Source organism: Nelusetta ayraudi, unplaced genomic scaffold, assembly GCF_046127955.1.
Source record: "Nelusetta ayraudi isolate G7.1 ecotype Tasmania unplaced genomic scaffold, CSIRO-AGI_Nayr_v1 ptg000042l, whole genome shotgun sequence".
NCBI lineage: Eukaryota > Metazoa > Chordata > Actinopteri > Tetraodontiformes > Monacanthidae > Nelusetta > Nelusetta ayraudi.
This window is the reverse complement of record NW_027466092.1, coordinates 1,150,468-1,170,416: the sequence shown is the minus strand read 5'-3', so window position 1 is coordinate 1,170,416 and position 19,949 is coordinate 1,150,468. Positions and strand designations below refer to the sequence as shown.

Sequence of the window (19,949 nt, the reverse complement as noted above, 5' to 3'; positions counted from 1 at the left end):
CGTGGAACGGCACCGAGCGTCAGGAGAGCGAGGACAAGAGGAGAGGGAGAATGTGTTGCAGTCAGAGAGGTCTATATTGGCGAGGTGAATCGGCACTGAGGCATTCTGGGAGCCTCATGTTACAGGCCTTATAAGGGGGCTGGGACCCCGCGGCTCGGCTCACCTCCGCTATTCTTAGAGCGAGTGTCCTTCCACCTCAGCAACCCTGCAGGCAAGAAAAACTTCCCTCCTCTAAAACTTTTTGTGCCTAAAAAAATAAATACTAAACTCTTTGCATTCTGCAAATTGTGTTTCCACTTTTGGCTCCGAGCTGATTTTCTCCTGCTGTGCGTCTGTCCGTCCGTCCGTCTGTGCGTCTGTGTGTGTTTATGTCCCAGAGGTTCCACAGAGGATCCTGACCCACCCACCTCCACCTCCTCCACCTCCACCTCCACCCACCACCTCCACCCCAGGGTGTTTGTCCTGAGAGCTGGGAGCAGGCACGCTGCTGAAGCCCGGAGGCTCACCGAGGAGAAGAAGCCGACCAGCCGACGTGGGAAGAGGTGCAACCAGCGGGGCGAGTACCGGACCAGACCAGACCAGACCGGACCGAAACGGACTAGACCAGGACCTGGCAGCAGGAGAAACCGCCGCACTTTGTTTGCCGTAGAGTTTTTGTTTCCACCGTTTCCCCACATGGAGGCGAAGACGAGCTCGTACACAGTGACTCTGAACGGCCCGGCGCCGTGGGGCTTCAGGCTGCAGGGAGGGAAGGACTTCAACATGCCGCTCACCATCTCCAGGGTAAGGACGGACGGACGGACGGACTGACGGACGGACAGACTGGGTCGTCGATGGGGGAGAGGGGACAGCTACCAGACACAAAACCGTGCACCTGCAGTCGGCCCGTATGCATGACAAAACAAAACACATCGACTAATGGGTCAGGTCATAAACAAAAGAGCTGGGAAGTGAAGAGGGGCAGCAAACACAAACACAGAGGCTGATTTGCTGCTGCGTTCAGCCTCATTTTGAGTGATTTTTTGGTGATTTCCTCTGGAAACATTTCTGAGGTTGTGAATTTTTTTGGGGGTTGAACTTCTTCGTTCCTCCGTGCTGACATTTTTTGGAAGAGTCGCTGTGTTGACAGACCTGCTGCACTGTGAGGCACATAAACCCCTTAAAAACCTAACTTACAGCATCTCCATTATTTACAGATTTATAACAAAAACAAATCTTTGTTGAACCTTTGGACTTGTGTCATGGCACGTGCACGCTGGACATGTGCACGAGCAGGTGTGATTGGAGCAAACGCGCCACCAGCCCTGTTACGTAATGTTGCAGGCTGTGGGTGACGATGATGGTGGCGGTGGTGGTGAAGGGGTAGGGGGGCGGGGGTCTCCCTGGGGAACCTTCAGGAATCGAGCCGATGGAGAGTTTTTCTGCGGTTTCTGTTTGATAACCTCACATCCATGTTTAGAAAACCTTTTCTTGATTTTTATGGTGAGGCATTAAAATGAGGTTGAGCCATTTCTGAAAGATGGACTGGTCAAACTGGGAGTTCTCTCCTCTCTGGCTTCACTGCTGCTAATTGAACCTCAGAGTGAAGCTGCTTTTCTTAGATTTCCAAGTTCAGCTCTTGAAAAACTCCAATCTGAACCCACTTCAGCTGGTCTGAGTGGAAGTGGACGGACCAATCAGCAGTGTCTGAGGGAAAAAATAGAGACGGGAGAACTTAAGAGGCAACCAATGGGAAGTGACCTCCGCTTGTTGTGCTGTAATGTGATTGGTGCCTGCTGAAGGTGACACACAGGTTTGTCGAATCAGACAAAGAAATCCCAAATAAATGGACAGGCAAGTCGAATTTTGTGTGTTGTAAATTCAAGATGTGTTGGATCGACTAAGAGAGAAAGAAGTTCAATGTCAGATGGTGATAATGGTGGTGGTGGTGGTGGGGGAGGGGGTTGTGATTCGTCTAAGAAGAGCTATTAAGGGGGGGGAAATAGGAGTTTTTCAGCAAAATGAGCAGCAATAAGATCCAACAATTTGCCAGTGGACTGATTTGACTGAGGCTGTAAAGTATCTGAGGCTGCTGGTGTATTTCCAGTGTTTCCTTTAAATAGCCCTGCTAGGAGTTCTGGCCGAGAATGAGGAGGAGGCTGTTCCCTGCAGAGAGCTCCATTCCAGCCTGGACCAGATTGAGTTTCACCCAACCAGATAGAGAGGAGGAGAGAGAGAGAGAGAGAGAGAGAGAGAGAGGGAGAGAGAGGGAGAGAGAGAGAGAGAGAGAGAGGGAGAGAGAGGGAGAGAGAGAGGGAGAGAGAGAGGAAGGTGGAGCTCACCTGAGAACACCTAAGGCCTCTGTGCAAATGGATGCCCGGCTCGGCTCAGCTCGGCTCGACCTGGACCGAACCAGGCCAGGCTGGAGTTCCTGGATTGGCCTTTGTTCTGTTGCTACACGGAGCTCCAAGCTCCAGGTTCACAAGAAAAACCAGAGCGTCATCACGGTTTGACGCCAACTCCTGCTAGGAGAGGAGAGAGAGGGATGAAGGGTCCTGGTGGACAAGCTAACCTAAAGCTAAGCTAAGGCTAAAGCCAAGAAACAGTTGTCCCTCCCCATCCTGCACGAGCAAAACCTCCTCACGTGCCAACTTCCTCATCTTCATCATCCAAAAGTGTCACATCGATCTTTCCCTGAGTCTGATACAAACACTTCTATCTAGATGAGTGGAGTGATGGAAGGGCGGCACAGGAAGTGGAATCACCGAAGGGCCTTTTTTAAACCTCCACGTGAACCAGAACTATTTTTAGTAGTAGCAGCAGCAGCATAATCAGCCTCTTATAATAACTCTGTTTTGTTGAGACGCTCACGTGTTCTGACATTGTTATTCAAAAGTGGAATTCTTGAAGCTCCAATTTCACCTCTGACAGGTTCTGACGAAAATGAAGTTCAGGCTGAATTAGACTTGAACGTCCAAAATTCTGTCATGAGTGAAGTTGGCTACATAAAACGGAAAAAAAAAACAGTCGCATCCTCTCAGCTCGACTCCACAATTAGAAGAGCCAACAGGGGGAGCCACTGAAAAATAAACAAACAATTCTGCAGCTGTTTTTGTTTTTTTCAGGAAATTTTTGACTGCTGGGTTTTTTTCTTAATCTGAAAGCAACAATGTTTACAGCATTTGGAAAGTGTAATGTGGAGATTTTTTTGTATGACTAAACAACATTTAATGAATAAACTCACCAACAGATGCTGCTGGTTTCTCACTTGTAAGGAATCCACTTCCTGTTTGTTGACAATCTTGTCTGAAGCCTTGGAAGAGAACAGAGCAGCATGATCGGCCAACATAAACTCTTAGCCTCACACACACACACACACACACACACACACACACACACACACACACACTCACACAAGCTGACAAAAGTGTGATTACTGTAATTTCAGGAGAAGAAAGACTGAGTTGCTTTCTGCATCGAGGAAGTCTTGTCTGAATGTCAGTGGCAGGTGTGTGTGTGTGTGTGTGTGTGTGTGTGTGTGTGTGTGTGTGCCTGCCTGCCTCCATCAGGGCCATCACCTATTTTTAACTCTTTACGAGTTGACTGTAAACTAAGAGCTAAAAGCTTCTCTGGGGCTGCTGGTTGGTTGTGGAGATGAATGAGATGTTTTGGGTGAGGCAGCTGGAGAAATAATAATAGCATAATTACTGTAAGTGCAGTTTTGAATTTGGCTCGTTGGATTCGAACATTGACGTTGCTCCTATTTTTCTCCCAGCAAAAAAATTTCACCTATCTTTAATTAGTTTTTTCTCACCTCCACACTTTCCAAGACACAACTATTTCCCTTAATTTGAAAGAGACTGAGCTTAGCAACAGAAGGAATCTGTCCCTCGTTCATAACCCTCGCTCTAGCAGCATTCCTGCTCAGGTTTGCTGTAACTGCATATGTTTTTTTTCCTGCTGTGTTCCCTGAGGAATCTGTGGCAGTCCCAGTGATTCCCCCCCCACCCCTCTCTCTCCTCTATAGATAACTCCGGGCAGCAAGGCGGTGGGCGGCAGCCTGGCCCAGGGTGACGTCATCTCGGCCATCGACGGGGTCAGCACCGAGGGGATGACGCACCTGGAGGCCCAGAACAAGATCAAGTCAGCCACGAACAAACTGACGCTCACCATGATGAAGTAAGTGGCCAGAAGGTCCCAGAGTGGGACCTTTAAAGGGGCCGGGTGGAGTCGATGCGGTAGAAAACACAGAGCATGTTTCTTCTGTTTTGTAAGATAAAGTCGTTGAAGATGAAATCGTTCTTTTCTGTTTGTTTCAAAAGAGTAAACCTTTAGGTGAAGAACAGCTTTATAGCTGAAAGGAAGTGGCCAAACACATTTCTTCAGTAGCCCAGCAGGTGGAGCTGCTCAGTTTGGTGGTTTTACTCTTTCATCACAGCTGCAGTGAGCCTTCTGACCATTACATGGTGCTAAAATCATACATGAAAGGCCTTTAAAGGCTGAGCTGGCGTGTCAGCAGTTACTCCCAGAGAAAAATTATGCCGCTTTATTTTTTTCTGGTGGGTAAAAGCATTAAAAATGATTCACCGGCAGTTTGTTTCATCGTATTTCTCCATCCGATCCTCAGATCAAGACGTCCAGCACCGGTTCCCACAGCCACTCCCAGGATGGATTCACCAATGCCAGTCATCCCCCACCAGAAGGTACACACACACACACACACGCACGCACGCGCACACACGCACGCGCGCACGCGCGCACACACACACACACACACACATCTGCACAAGTCAATGTGCAGCTTTGTAACAGTCAGTGGAAGAGTCCTGCTGCCCCCTAGTGCCAAATTTGTGAAGTGCAACAATGTGGACACTATATTCCATCTTTCTTCAAGATGAAAAAAGGGAAAATAGAAGTTGCAGAATGTTTGGTGACACTCCACCGGACAAAACCACAAGATCTATGGTTCTTCTTGAAGGTTCCTCCCTCCTTCACTCCACAGTGATGTAGAACTGTAGAAAACGTGGTCTTCAGAACCACGTCCAGTGCATGATGAGAGTCTGGTGGGAGTTCAGCCACCTCAGGAGTGATGGTATGAGGGTGTAACCTCAGACGGAGGAACTCCTCCATGTTAATTAAGGGCACCATCTCCCAGAAGCAGGTATCAGTCCTGCTAATTCCTCCTCCCTCTGGAGCCCGGCGACCGAGCGCCAGTCAGGTTTCAGGGAAACGTGCTCAGGGCCACGTGGCGGGACGATGAGGTCAGCAGGAGATATCCGGGAGCAGCTGTCCGGCTCGGCTACCGGAATGTTCCGCACGCCGTGATCCCTCCGATGGAGGTTCTGCCGAGCTTCTGTCACCACAAACTCCCTCTTTATCTTCTGCGGAGTTGATTCTGCCGATACCGAGCTCGCCGGGAATGTCAGATATGGCGCCAGGAGCATCGAACCAGGCTGGAAATGTTTGGTGGTCGACCAGCAGCATCAGATGGAGCGCCACACGCAAAATCATTTTGGATTTGTGTGTCTTCTTGCATGTTTAAATCGGGTGCAGAATTCGCAGAAAGTGTTAGAGAGCTGAAGGCTAAAGTGGGAATGAGACTGGATGGACTGGATGGACTGGACGCCTGTCCAGTTTAAATCCTCCACAAATGTCCCTCAAAGCTGGTTGGTCATGGAATCCATTGCAGTTTATCTCTGTTGAGGTTTTCTTTAAGATGGATAATCCAGATTTGAGGGTTGAAATCTTAGCGATCCAGCTGACATATGAGGTGATGAAAGTTTGATTCTTGGGCCACACAAAAATCACCTCCAAAAAGATTTTTGCTTCCAATTTCACTCTGACCTCAAGGGTTTTACTGCCGTGTGACCTTCTCAGACAGGAAATACTGGCGGAACCTCGGTGTGACAGTTGCCCCAAAGGATTGCATTGCAGAGAGCGGAAGGGGCTCTTACCTGGAACATTTTTTTTTTAAACATGGACATGACGTCCAAACATCACATCCAAAGTAATAATAAATATGGAGAATTTTAAGTGTTTTGCCGTTTGATGGCCAAGTTTAAAAATTAGCAACAACAAAACAACAATGAGAACAAAACCCTGAAATAAAATAATATCCATTCATATCTTCAGAGTCATCAGCCAAATCCTGTTGTCTAAGACTTCTCAATATACAACACGAAAGTGACATGTCACTTTTCTGAGTACTTTAAAACATGTTAGATATTCAAAGCTGAGGTTAAACAGTTCTAAAGGCGGCTTGTCAACTTCCAACCCCGGCTCAAATTCCTTCATATGTAACAGCAGCTCCCCTGACGCAAGTGGATCAGGTGTTGCGCGTACGTGTGTGTGTGTGTGTGTGTGTGTGTGTGTGTGTGTGTGTGTGTGTGTGTGTGTGTGTGTGTGTGTGTGTGTTCAGTTGTGTATATTTGTGGCCATTCTGTACTAAATGTGTCACTGTCCCGTCACGTGACCGAGGCCCCTTTGCGGCTGTCAGTCAGCAGCAGTGATGCAGGAAGACGACAGACTCCTGTTATTCCCACCTGCACTCGGATTAATGCCACAAAGCTGCATACTTTCCTACAGACACAGATGGCGCTATTGTTACCAGTAAATACCGCCCAACCTCACCCCTCTCTCTCTCCATCTCTCTCCATCTCTCTCTCTTCCTCTGTGGTGTCGCAGGTCATCGCCAACACAGCAGCCAAGTCAGTACCAGTTCAGCCGCTGGCTGTTTTCGGCGCATGATGTCTGACTAAACTAAACTGACTGTAGCTGTGATTCTAAATTAGTAACGTGGTTAATTTGTATGTATGTGTATATATACATATATATACATATATACATATATATATATGAATATTTATATATAGATATATATAGATATATATAGATATATTTATGCATTGCACTGTGATGACTGAAAAGTTTCTTATAAAATCGTGCTAAATTTTTCATGTTTCATGCTGGAGTTTATTTTGAATATTTTTTGACTGTGTAGTTGCATTCTAACCTTGCTGTTTGCATGTTTTCACAGCATTGTGATGCATGTGACACAGACTTTGTGTGCGTGTCTGTGTGGGTGTGTGTTTCTCAGCTGTCATTTGTTCAGAATCACAAACAAAAGCCAACAGTTTGTGTTGTGTTTGTGAAAAGTTGTGATTTTGTGAAGTCTGACTGGAGTTGTGATGAACTCCCCTGACAGTGCCACCTGTCTGCCAGCTGTCACACAGTCACGCTGATCCAGTTTTTTGTGCTTTCTCTGAACCCGACCGCTCATCCTCCACCCCAAAACACCTGGAAACCCCTCTGGGCTGACCTCTTGACCTCTGACCCACAGCATGGAGTACACCCCCAGCTTCAACCCCATCGCCCTGAAAGACTCCGCCCTCTCCACCCACAAGCCCATCGAGGTGAAGGGCCCCGGCGGGAAGGCCACCATCGTCCACGCCCAGTACAACACGCCCATCAGCATGTACTCACAGGACGCCATCATGGACGCCATTGCCGGCCAGTCGCAGGCCAAGGGCCACGAAGGGTGAGCAGTCAGTGTCCTTGGTGGGCGGGGCCAAACAGAGCGCTGTGGGGTCGCAGACCAAAAGCGGAATACTTTCTCACCTGTTGCAGATGGGTAGAGCTGAGAGAAAAACACAAATCGAGATGGAGAAACACGCTTCCTTGCTGCTGGTGCAAGCAGGCAGAACTCAAATCACACCAACTGTAAACGTTTTCTCTGGTTACTTCACACATCCTGCAGCTCTTGTAGAGGGCAGAAACCTCAACCTCACTACAGCCTGAGAGGGAAACCACAGCATGAGGGAGGAACCAGAGCTGCACATAGCAGGGGGGAGGAGCTCAGTGCATCATGGGAGGTTCCGCAGGCAGTCTGGACCAATGGCGGGGTTGGTTCACAGGTCACCTGGTTCAGTGTGAGCCTCATCAATGCACAAACCCATCCAGGATGGCAGCCCTTCGATCTTGACTTTGACTGCTGCGTCACGGCCTCTAACTCCCATGATGCTCCAGAAAGCATCAGCCAATCAGAATGAACCCAGACACAGCATGTTATATGTGGCCTTTAAAACATTTTCAGAATGATTAAAAGTCCATCACTTAAAAAATGTACTACATGATGATATGAAGCAGCAGCAGCAGCAGGTGAGAAAGTGCAGCAGCCGCAGCAGCAGCAGCAGCTCCAGTAGAACCTCCAGTCCTGCTGTCCAATCACGTCGCAGGCTTGTCTGTCCGTGTCGTCCCAGTCCAATCAGTGTTCTCTGCCTCTCTCCCTCCACCTCCACCTGTGGCCTCCTCCTCCTACTCCCACCCTCTCCCGCCATGACCTCAGAGAGGAGGTGGGCTCCCCACTGGCGTAAGTACAGCAACAAACCTTGCGTCTCCCTCTGCTAACGGCTTGTTCGCCGCTTCACCTGCCGCGCCAACTAACATTTCACCGTGAGTGTGTGTGTGTCCAAGGTTTGACCAGTCGGACTGAGATGTTCCTGGGACAGAAGCACTAACCCATCGTGAACAGAAGGACTTTAATCAACATGCGAAAGTGTTTTGTCGTTGTTGTCGTTGTCGTTTTCTTTCTTTCCCTCCATCAGCCGTATTTTAACCAAAGGTTTTAGATTCTGTGGATTCTGTTTTGTGTCTTGGCATGTGAAACGTTCTGAACGTAACTTTCTCTGGATTTGATTTTCACTGACTCTCTTGATTTTGATTTTTTCCTGAGTGTGAGTTCCTCCCCCTCCTCCTTCTCCACACACCACCTCTTCCTCCGCCACCTCTTTCTCCTCTCCCAACTCCTCCTCCAATTCCCTACCTCCACCTCCTCTGCCTCCTCTAATGCTGTTGTCCCTCCCACAGTGGTGCTCTTCCAGTCAAGGACCCGGTGGTGGACTGTGCGTCTCCAGTCTACCAGGCGGTGATCAGGCCAGGAGAACCTCAGGACATGTCTGAATGGGCCCGCCGTGCTGCCAACCTGCAGTCAAAGAGCTTCCGGATGCTGGCCCACATCACCGGCACCGAGTACCGTCAGTACCTGCCTTCCCTCCTCCTCTTCCTCCTCCTCCTCATCCTTCTCCTAAACTTCCTCCTCCTCTGAGCCCCACTTCCTGCTCAGAGACACATTTCTCAGGTGTTAACGGCTCCTCTCGTTTCTCCCCATACAGTGCAAGACCCAGACGAGGAGGCCCTACAGAAGTCCAGGTGAGCGGGGAGGGTAAACTAGGAGCTAAATCTTCTGGTGGGTGAGTGTGTCCTCTACACTGAGCACGCTGGTGATGGTGTCACATTTACATGTAGTCGTGCACTCCATATGGAATATAAAAACTGTCCAGAAGGCCCATATAAATCCAAACAAAGTCCCATCACACATATTGTTTTCAATATTTTTTCCCCCTGAAAACTAGCATGTTACAGTAAAACAAACCTTCATCTACTCTTACATGATGACAACACTGAAAAACACACTGATAAAGATCATCCCGACATCAGTGTAAATGAATTTAATTAAAGGAAAAAGAAATAATTATTGATAAAATCCTACAAGTCATGTTCACGCGTGACACTACTACAACCAGTGTGCAAAATACATGGAATCCAGGGGGGTTGCACCCTCCAGATGTACCCATGAAACCCCCCTGAAAGCCTCAAACCAATTTTTTAATGAGGTCTCATATTTTTTTCAAAAAGTTGAAAAGATATATACATTTTTTCAAAGTGCTGTGACAAAACCACCTCTCCGCTGCTAGAGAGGTGGTTTCTCATTGGTCTGAGTGTGTCACCTGATGTCTCGACCGCCGTTCTTCTCCCGCCTTCTCCCAGAGACAAGTTTGAGTCGGAGGTGAAGGGGCCGCGCTTCGCCAAGCTGAAGAACTGGCACCACGGACTGTCGGCACAGATCCTCAACATCCAGGAGTAGAGAGGAGCAGAACATGGACAGAGAATAGCTGAGAAGACACAAGGAGGAGCAGGGCTATAATCACTGAGAGCAGGACAAGGAGGAGAAAGAGGAGGAGGAGGCTCCACGGGGGGGGCGCTGTAGGCTAGCCGATTAGCAGACTGTGAGACATTTACTGTTAGCGTGAGAATGCTACGTGTTCACCGGCTTGATTAACTGTTACCTGTCACTGTGTCTGTCAGCTGCTAAAACCTAAATTTCGCTTTTTCTTTCTTTCTTTCCGTCTTTCCTTCTTTCCCTGTTTTTCTTTTCTTCCTGTTTCCTGGGTTCAGTCCCTCTAAAACCTAAAAAAGAGGAATATTGTAAAAAGTGTTCAGGGGTTTGGATGGAGTAGCACACTGGCCACCAACAGGGGAGTTTGGACACCGTGTGTGAGCGTGTGTGTGTTGCTTGGTTGGTTGGTTGAACAGACAGACACACAGCGAGATGCACAGATGTAAAGGGGGGAAATGCACTCAGACGATGTACCGATACGGATGTGATTAAATCTTTTCTTTAAGCCACACCGCCCAGTGTTTGTCTGCTTTGCAGCTGTGAAGAAGAAAAATCCAAAACAAAAAACACAAATACATCATCATCAAATGCCATCAGTTTTACCACGGTAGCTGCGTCACAGCGCAATGCGTGCACCAGCCACCAGAGGGCAGCAGGAACCTGCCTCACAGGCAGCCTGAGGCAGGGCGACACAGCGGCGAAGTGATCCTCGGCCGACAGGAAGTGTCAGATCCATCCCGCTCTGGTCCGCCTGCTGACATATATATATATATATATATACATATATATATATATATATATACATATATATATATATATATATATATACATATATATATATATATATACATATATATATAAATATATATACGTGAGTTATATCCAGAGAACTGCTGAGTCGGGACGTCTGAGGGAAGTGGGGGGGGGGGGGGGGGGCAAATGAGGGGGAGATATGAGTCACGGAGGAGGTGATGACGAAGCATATTCCCTCCAAATAGCTGCAGGTGATCTCCCTTTTCTCCCCTCATGCAATTTAATTCAGCTCAGTGAGTGGAGAGAACAACATACAGAGAGGGAAATGATGAGGATGAGGATGAGAATGAGAGGGGAGAAATCTGCTGGATATGTGGTGCAAAGACACGACAGGCAGACAGAGGGTCTCACTGGGACTTCAAAATAAAGCATCTCCTCTGCTGGCTTTTCTTTTTTTCTTTTTTCTTTTTTTTTTTAAAAAAAGGTGTGTCTAAAGCAGCAGCAGCAGGAGCAGCAGCAGCCGCCAGTCATGTGGAGTCATGCAAGCGGCAAACAGGAGGCTGAGCCGAGTGAGAAAGGGGATCACTGGGTAGGGATGGAGGGATGAATGGATGGAGGGATGGACCGACGGACGGACGGACGGACGGGCAGATGGATGCAGGAGCATGCAGCGTGACTTCAAAAAAATGCTGCAGCATCCGCTCGACTCCACCCCCTCCTGTTCTCGGCATCTCGTGCATACTGGATGCTGCGCCTCCTCCCCTCCCCCTCCTCTCCTCTCCTCCTCCTCCACCTCCCCACCCAATCAGGCTGCGTGCTGTGCAGTCAGAGCACTGAGGGGTGGGGGGAGGAGGAGGAGGAGCCAGTGCCGAACACTCACACACACACACTCACACACAGAGTGAAATCTCCTGTCATCTCCTCTGCACGCTCACTATAAGCAGCAGCAGCAGCAGCATCACCAGCAGCAGCAGCAGCAGCAGCAGCAGCCAACCAGGCCCGATCAGGAGCAGCAGGACATCCCAGACGTCTCATCACCCAAAATGGATGCACTGATGAAGGGCTTCTCCATGGCCAAGGAGGGCGTGGTAGCCGCCGCCGAGAAGACCAAGGCTGGCATGGAGGAGGCGGCGGCCAAGACCAAGGAGGGGGTGATGTATGTAGGTAGGTGGCAGACTTCCTTCCTGTCAGACTGGCAACTCGGGGTGGTGGTGGTGGTGGATGCAGGGATGGATGGAGGTCAGGCTGAGGGGCGGCGGCTGGGAAAAAGTCCGAAGCAGGGAGCGGGACAGCTGGTGGTGCAGGGCTGCGGGGGTTCGGGGACGTGACGGTGGATTATCCAGGTCAGGACGAGCTGCTGCTCAATCTTTCATGCAGGCCTGCCGCCATTTATTCACACCTCAGTGGTTTGGCTGAGCGCCGAGAGACGCCGGCAGCCAGGAACACGTCTTCACTTAGAGGAGCTGCACAATCATAACCCCCAACCTACCCACCACCACCACCACCCCCCGACACACACGCACACCCTCCAAAAATTAAAAAATGATATATATAATTTGCAAATGTGTCCTTTTTACAAGAAGCTCCTAATGTTTTTTTGGGTGGGGGGGGGCTGCTAGTTCCTGCAGCTAATGCGACACATCTCAAGGTTACCCGCAGGCCCGGCGGAGGGAGAAGGGAGGGGAGGGGTGGGGTGGGGGTAGGTGGGGGGGCGAGGAGCAGCCGCTCGTCCCGTCGTCACAGAACCGCTGTGACATCACAGCAGGAAGTGGAAACAAAGATTTAAAGAAATCAGAAAGGATGCGAAGACGAGGAGGGAGGGTCAGCTGAGCACTGCAGGACACCCCCCCCCCCCCCAAACCCCCACCACACCCACCCAGACACACAGACAGGGGTGAATGGAGGCTGTGGCTCTGGTGGTTCCTGAGTGGCAGATTGAGGGACAGAAAGAGACGGAGGGATCACGTGACGGGACGATGGTGGAGGCGGAGGGGTGGGACTCAGGTTGTGGGGGGAGGAAGGGGGGGAGGTGGGGGGTACACCCTGTGAGAGCAGACAGTCTGTCACAGACCTGCTGTAATTTAAGGTTTGAAGGGTTTTGGGGTTTTATCCCATTGCAACAGATTCAAAATGCCATCTTCAAATCTTTACTTTACGAAATGATCAGAATATTGGAGGAGTGGAAGCATCTATGTTTGGATTTTGTTGATGACACAATTTGAAAAATAATTTTCATCAGTTTGATTTCAAGATTCTTTAATCATTCGCCTCCTTTCTGCTTTTCTACATAATAAACCTGAACACAGAGGAGGGTAAAAAAATGTAAAAAAAAAAAAAAAAAAATCTATTTCTATCTAATCTTTAATTACAGGATTTATTCATGAGCTTCAGAGCCGCCACCCTCTTAAATAATTTATTATCAAGTGATTCCAGAAGCTGAAAACGCAGCTCTCCATTGATGTCACAGTCATTTCAATAAATCTCAGATTATTCAGTAGCTGCGGCGACAGAAACCTGGACGGGAAAGAAGCTTTGTCATTGCAGTGTGTGTGTGTGTGTGTGTGTGTGTGTGTGTGTGTGTGTGTGTGTGTGTGTGTGTGCGTACTGCAGCACTGCTCAATACTCAGGCACGTGTCTTATGTAGCGCAGGGAGCGTGCACAGTGGAGGAGGAGGAGGAGCAGGAGCAGGAGGAGGAGGAGGTGCAGACGGCCAGTCTCTCGGTCGCTCGGTTCCAGCAGAGTCAGCAAACACACGTCCAGCCGCTCCTCCTGAACCTCTCCTCTCCTCGCTTCCTGCTTTTCCTGCCGTTGTTCCCTCCATCGTCTCTTGGAGCGAACGTGCTCCTCCGTGGCTCCTGCGGATTATATAACCAGATTTAATCTGCTGGGATCATACTGTCATAACCGGCATGGCGCCGGATGGAGACGAGCTGCTGCCCAAAGGCTCTTAAATTCAAAACATGCACGTTGCTCATCCAGGGATGAAAAATTTTAATATCAAATTTGAAAATTTGAAATCATTAAATCAGAAGATCCAAATCATTTCAGACTGCAGCTTTTCAGGAATGTTAACGAGTTTTAAGATTAGCATCCGGGTCCTAAATATTTTCCATCACTGTCCAAATTAGTATTTATTATTGGCATTTACAGCATTTTTTATTAATAAACGTCTGCTGGGCTCATTTAGTTCACGGCTAATAATTCAGATGAGTCATTTTTCCTGGATGAATTTTAATTCTGACCTTCTGTTTGACTCTTAGGCAGTAAGACGAAGGAGGGAGTAAACACAGGTAAGAAAACATCTTTAAACAACCTGTAAATAGACTGAAGCTGTAAATCAAAGAAAACAAGTTGGACTTTAATTAATTCGCCTCAGATGTATTTTTTGAGACGACACGTATTTGCTGCCATTTTATTTTTTACAGCTTTCAGTCCCACGTCACGTTTTTGTGGCTTCACTGTGGGGATTCTCTTGGATTCTCTTTTGATTTTGTGTCGCTGGTCGTGCCAGTTGAAACTCCAAACCAGCCAGCAAATTTCACATGTTGTGGTTCTGACTCAGATAAGATGTGGACTTTTGAGAGAAAAACAGAAATATTTCCTAGGTGGCCTACTTGTTAGTGGCTGTATTTACCCAAAATAGCCACATGGGGGTGTAAACTTTAAGTCCGTGTAAAATCGTTTTTTGTTATTTTCCGAGTGAGGTTTTGAAAATGTGGTTTAAAAAAAAAAAAAAAAAAAAAAAATAATTGTGCTAACGGCCCCTAAAATGGCAAGACGTGTTTTTAATTGAGCTGCTTAAGCTGCTTTTAAGTCAAACCTTAAAACAGAGGCGACTTTCCTGCTGCTTTATTTATTTGCAACACGCAGATTTATTTAAATGGTGTGATGCATTATTTATTTTTTCTATTTATATACCTACTTTCTAAAAAATATTTCAGGGTAACCATACCAGGGAAATTATAATTTAATTAGAGTTTTTTTTTCCGAAGGTGAACTTGTTAGCCGAGTGATGAAGGCCGACTGTTAAAGTCAATTTTGGATGTGAGTGACACAGTGTCCAGTCTGTCAGCACGAGTGGGGATCGTAGACGTGTGTTTCTGCAGAGGACTGTGTTGTGTTGTGTTGTGTTGCATAGTGTTGCGTTGTCGCTCACGCTCCTGCCTTGCTGTCGTCAGTGGCCAACAGGACCGTGAACCAGGGCAACGTGGCCGGGGAGACGGCGGTAGCAGGAGCCAACGAGACCGTGGAGGGAGTGGAGAACGTGGCGGCCGCCACCGGCATGATGAACCCGGTGGGTGGAGCCTCCCGACCCGCTGATTTAATGCAGCGGATAATAATCCTTCGCTGCTCATTTATCAGAGAGCTGCTGGGATTAGAGCCGCAAACAGTCACCTTTAATACGATCTATAAGCACCATCAGGCGTTTCATCCTGGTGCTTTCACACTGAGCAGTTACAGCACGCAGCCATTTAAAGGTCCCGTATTCTGCACCAATCCTCAAGTGCTCCGCCTTTGACAAAACAACAGCGCTGAAAAGAATCAGCCCTCTATGATGTCACAAAGGGCACCAAGTCTCAGTCACTCAGTAAGTGACCACGCCCCTAGGGCAGAGTTTAGCTCCACCCCCAGAGATCACCCCGTTGAAGGTCCTACAAAGCAACAGTTTTCAGCAGCAGGCTGTAAACACAGGGCTAAATTTGCTGCTGTCTGAAGATTCAGAGGATAATAATAATCAGAAGTGATTGGCTGCTCCACTGGAGTCCAGGATAGAACATAAGGGTCTCAAGCTGTTGTACAGTACATGGGCTCTTTAATAGCTTTAATTGTAGCTGGCAAAACTTTTTCAGACATTTTAATTTTATCTATTGTTTTATTTTTCAGCACCGTTAGAACAAGAAAATCAGGCTTGTCTCTTTAACCTCATGGACAATTTGGGGTGTTGTGGGTGTCAATATTTATTTTTGTTTATCACTGCAGTGCCTTGAGACTTGTTTGTCTATTTCACACTCCTCAAAAACAATAAAGACAATTTAAAAAGAAAGAAAGAAGCAAGGCTTGTTAAACTCACCCAGACCTGAGGAGATAGTCAGCAGCTGGAGATCAGGCAGCACAGTTCTGGTCCAGACTTCACACACTGCCGGTAATTAAAATATGGTTCAGCAACATTGTTTCCACTGTGTGGCCCCATTTCCATCACCTGTTTGTCAAATGTCAGATGTCACTGCAATATTCAAGGCACACATGATGTTCTGTGTGTGTGTGTGTGTGTGTGTGTGTGTGTGTGTGTGTGTGTGTGTGTGTATTATCACAGTGTGTTGTTCACTGATGTCACTCACCTTTTTGCTGATGATGTTGTTTGTGTCTCATCTGTGTTTTTTTCCTCATCCAATAGGAGGAGCCTGTATATGAGGTGCCTATTAGATAGGGCAGCGCGTGTGCTTGTGCGTGTGTGGGCAAGGGAGGACTGATGTGAATGTAAAATTTCTGCATGTCAGCTGCTGCAACAACAATAACAACGATGACAACAGTTTGTGAAACAGTCTTACAGTTGATTACGGCTCTCTAGAGTCGTTACTGTAAATGAATAATTAATTTTTAAAAAATAGAATCACTGGAAACAGTTCATCTGGAAAACAGCTCACAGACAGCTTTTGGCCAGTAGGGGGCCTTAATAGTAAAAAAAAAATAAATAAAAAAATAAAAAGTGAAGGTTGGACAGCATGTATGTGAAACTGGTAGCAAGCCAATCAGATTTCTAGTCAGCTCAGCCGATAGCAGTGATAATGTTCCTTACTGGCAGCTTCTCAGAGACCAACTGACCAGATGAAGAGGTTTCAAGACAGATCGGCAAGATTTTTAACATGATATCTATAAAAATCAGGCTGCCTTGTGGTGATTTTCACAGTTTACGTGGACAAAAACTCTAGATAATAATAGTAACATTGTCTCACGTATCATGTCTCAATGTTTATTAGTGGTTCCATCAGGGTTGAAAGTTGTGCAATAGATGAAAGAAAAGTTCCACTGCTGCCTCCCAGCGGCTGTTTCACAAACTGCTGCTAAGCAGAACAACAGTAACGCCTCCGCAGTACTAACCGAGCGGCCGGCAAGTGCACCTGCTCAAACTCCCTGCACCGCTCAGCCGCTCAACGTGCTCCGCGACTCCTAAACTTGGGCTGGGATAACATGACAGCGAGCAAATACTGCGTTTAAACTGATAAATTACCACAGCTATAGATGTGCTTATGTATAAATTCACCTTTTTAAAACCAATTAAACTGTTTTCTTGTAATGAGACTCCACACTTGCAGGGGACACTGTGGCTACTGTGATATGCGCAGTGCATAGAGAACCGGCTTCTGTAAAATGAATGTTAAATTCTTTAATTCCTGACGAATTAAAAACAACCTAGTGTTACTGTTCTTAGTCGTGTTGCATCTAAACAATGTGAAAAACTCCATAAGACCTGCGACAATCCAGCCAGACAGAAACTAACCGCCTGCCAGACACCCAGCGGTGAAAACGTTAAAGCATGTTTCTGCTTTGCCAACATCTCATCCTGGCTGCCCGAAACCTCCCCCAACTCTTGCCCTGACTCTGACTCTTGTTCCCGTATTTCTTTCTGTGTCCTGCAGGGGGAGTACGGCGGGATGGAGCAGGGCGGCGAGGGAGGAGAGGTAAGAACGTCTGAAATCGAATCGCATCAGAGCGGCTTCACTTTTCACATGGAGCTACATCGCTGAGTCATGAGTCACGGACTGTGTGAAAAGATGGGCGGAGTTTCGCCTTTCAAAAAAGGAGGAAATTGCGGAAGTACCTGAAAAAAAAAAACTGCATTCTATCATTTAGTCAGCAGCGGCCGCCAAAGTTGGTTGCAAAAGGACTAAAAATGAGTGGCTGTGAATACGGAGAGGAGCCCAAAATCCACACCTTTACAAACTGGTTAGCATGCTTTTTGGAGGTCAAACAACAGCTCAGCCAATCAGTTCTCATGTCAACAAAACCTTTGACATTTTTTATTCGTTCAATAAAATTGTGAGGTTTTTTTAAGTGAAGTGGCTCCTCCCACTTCAGGCTCGGCCAGACGTGAGGTTGCTGAGATCAAACTGTGAACCGTGAATCTGAGCCGAGTCGCTCATCCTCACTGAACGTTAGATCAGGAAGTCACCGATGACAGGAAGTAAGAGTCTCCTTCTCTCTTTCCTCCCACCCCTCTCTCCTCCTGTGCAGGGATACTGAGAGTCCTTCGGGAGCTCCGCCCACTCCCCAGTAGCCCCGCCCACCCAGCTTCCCGTGCCTCGCCGTACCAGACGTATCCAGATGTTCGACATATTTTTTTGTGACTTTACAGACGGGAAAAAAACGAATCGACAACAGACTCTTGAGAATTCTACGCCACCACCATCACATTCCCACCCACCTCCCCCCGTTTCCCATACCGTCACTGTGCGATAGCGCCCCCTAGCTGCGGACACACACACACACACACACACACACAAACACACTCATCCACAACGGTTTCTGCTAGTCCCCCCCCTACGTTTGTTGATGTCGTCCTGCTGTTGACCCCGCCCCCTTCCACACCTGCTGACCTATGTGGCAGCTTTACTCACTCGCACACACACACACACACACCTCAAGTCATGAGACACAGTTGCTGCCAGCACACACATACACACACACAGACACACACAAGACAAGAACAAGTCAAACTGTGAGTGTGTAAATACAGCAAAACCGAGACAGAGTTTGTGTATCAGTGTGTGTGTGTGTGTAGGTGAGGTTGTGTGTTAACCGCCATCTGTGGTTGGTGAGCGCTTTGTGCATGTATGGGTAGTGGGTGGGGGCCCGGGGGGGGCACAGTTGTCACTGTGGCGTGTGTGTGTGTGTGTGTTTGCATACGTGTGCTTGCGTGCGTGTGTGTGTGTAGTAGCCACTTAGCAATGATAGAGTGCATGAACAGCATGTAGACAGAACCGTGTTGTGATGTTGCAGTGTAGCGCCAGCTTGTCCAGTGTGTAGCTTTTCAGTGTGTGTGTGTGTGTGTGTGTGTGTGTGTACGCGTGTGAGACACGTGGTTTTTTTTTTCTGTTAAGCACCAAGCAATAAAGCAGTGTTTCAACTAGAACTGTGCGTTTGTGCAATACAGGCAACTGCAGTCAAGAGCCGTTCAAGCGTGAATGAGTCAGTGAGTCGTCACTCTGTTCCGACTCTTTTAATCGAGTTGTTCGGATCTGCAAGATTAACGACCTGAAACCGCCGAAGAGGTGAGCAGGAAACCTGGCCGTCAGATCAGCCCCAGTAAGGACCACAAAAACACATTGTTTTTTTCTTTAGCTGATCGCTGAGTCGACCCTGCAGTGAAGATTGTGGTTTCGGTTCGCGGCGCCGAGTGGTTGCGTGTCGCTGCAGCTCTCCACAAGGGGGAGTCGAGGGTCTTTCCTGCAGCAGGAAGCAATAAACGGTCGTGTCCTTTTTTCAGTGCGAGTTGTGCATATTTGAGAGTGCAGGCAGACACGCTAGTCACTCAGAGATTACAGATCAAAACGAAAAACCTACACAACACATCCACGGTGTCGGCAAGGACCCAGGAACCTGATTCGTTCCGTCCTGATTGGCTGTTAAAACTTACAGGAACTGGACGGTTGTTGTTGTTGTTGTTGCTGTTGAAGCGTGGTCGACATCCTGTAATTGTGACCCGGTCACATGGCCTGGTCACATGGTGCAACGACAATCACCCAAAGCTGGATATCAACCAAAAAAAGTGCACGTACGGCGATGTTCTAAACACGGATGTTGCTGCAGAGAAGATCCGATCCCTCAACACACACACACACACACACACACAACACACACAACACACACACACGCACAACACACACACACACGCACACAGGAAGAAGGGAGATTGCGCGATTTTGTCATAGCACCAGACTCCAGCATAACTTCATCAGCACCAAAACAGTTTTTGGCCCAATTTCTTCTGGTCAAAGTGGAACATCCGAATCTAAAAACAAGACCAGCCATTTTGCGTTTAGGTGAGCAAGGAGACGATGACACAACCTCCGTCCAATAAGGTCAAAGGAATTAGAGCAGGAGAAAAAAGAAAAAAAAGAGAAACCCCAAGCAGCTCTTACTGTTGTTGCTTCATTGTGTTTGTGGAAAAAGTGCTTTGCATGCTGTCAGAAGCAACTTATATAATAAAATATAAAATGTAACGAAGGTGTGTGTTCTGAAAAGTGAAAAAAAAAAAATCAGA

At 47.8% G+C, this 19,949-nt stretch overlaps 2 protein-coding genes across 4 annotated transcripts; both read left to right on the top strand.

Moving 5' to 3' along the window:
* The first annotated feature begins 310 nt into the window (after positions 1–310).
* On the top strand, positions 311–10,445 carry ldb3b (LIM domain binding 3b). 2 transcript variants are annotated; one of them, XM_076033507.1, is made up of 9 exons: positions 311–783; positions 4,007–4,158; positions 4,607–4,682; positions 6,664–6,686; positions 7,319–7,516; positions 8,324–8,347; positions 8,845–9,011; positions 9,150–9,186; positions 9,805–10,445. In XM_076033507.1, the coding sequence occupies exons 1-9, from the start codon at positions 676–678 to the stop codon at positions 9,899–9,901; spliced, it is 882 nt and encodes a 293-aa protein (XP_075889622.1). In that variant the 5' UTR covers positions 311–675; the 3' UTR covers positions 9,902–10,445. The 2 variants fall into 2 exon arrangements, with proteins under 2 accessions (XP_075889622.1, XP_075889623.1); XM_076033508.1 differs by lacking the exon at positions 8,324–8,347.
* Positions 10,446–11,540: 1,095 nt separating this feature from the next.
* Positions 11,541–18,198, top strand: sncgb (synuclein, gamma b (breast cancer-specific protein 1)). Of its 2 annotated transcripts, XM_076033569.1 has the most exons (6): positions 11,541–11,851; positions 13,948–13,977; positions 14,866–14,981; positions 16,083–16,100; positions 17,326–17,367; positions 17,921–18,198. In XM_076033569.1, the coding sequence occupies exons 1-6, from the start codon at positions 11,731–11,733 to the stop codon at positions 17,927–17,929; spliced, it is 336 nt and encodes a 111-aa protein (XP_075889684.1). In that variant the 5' UTR covers positions 11,541–11,730; the 3' UTR covers positions 17,930–18,198. The 2 variants fall into 2 exon arrangements, with proteins under 2 accessions (XP_075889684.1, XP_075889686.1); XM_076033571.1 differs by lacking the exon at positions 16,083–16,100 and having other exon boundaries at positions 11,553–11,851.
* Positions 18,199–19,949: the final 1,751 nt, after the last annotated feature.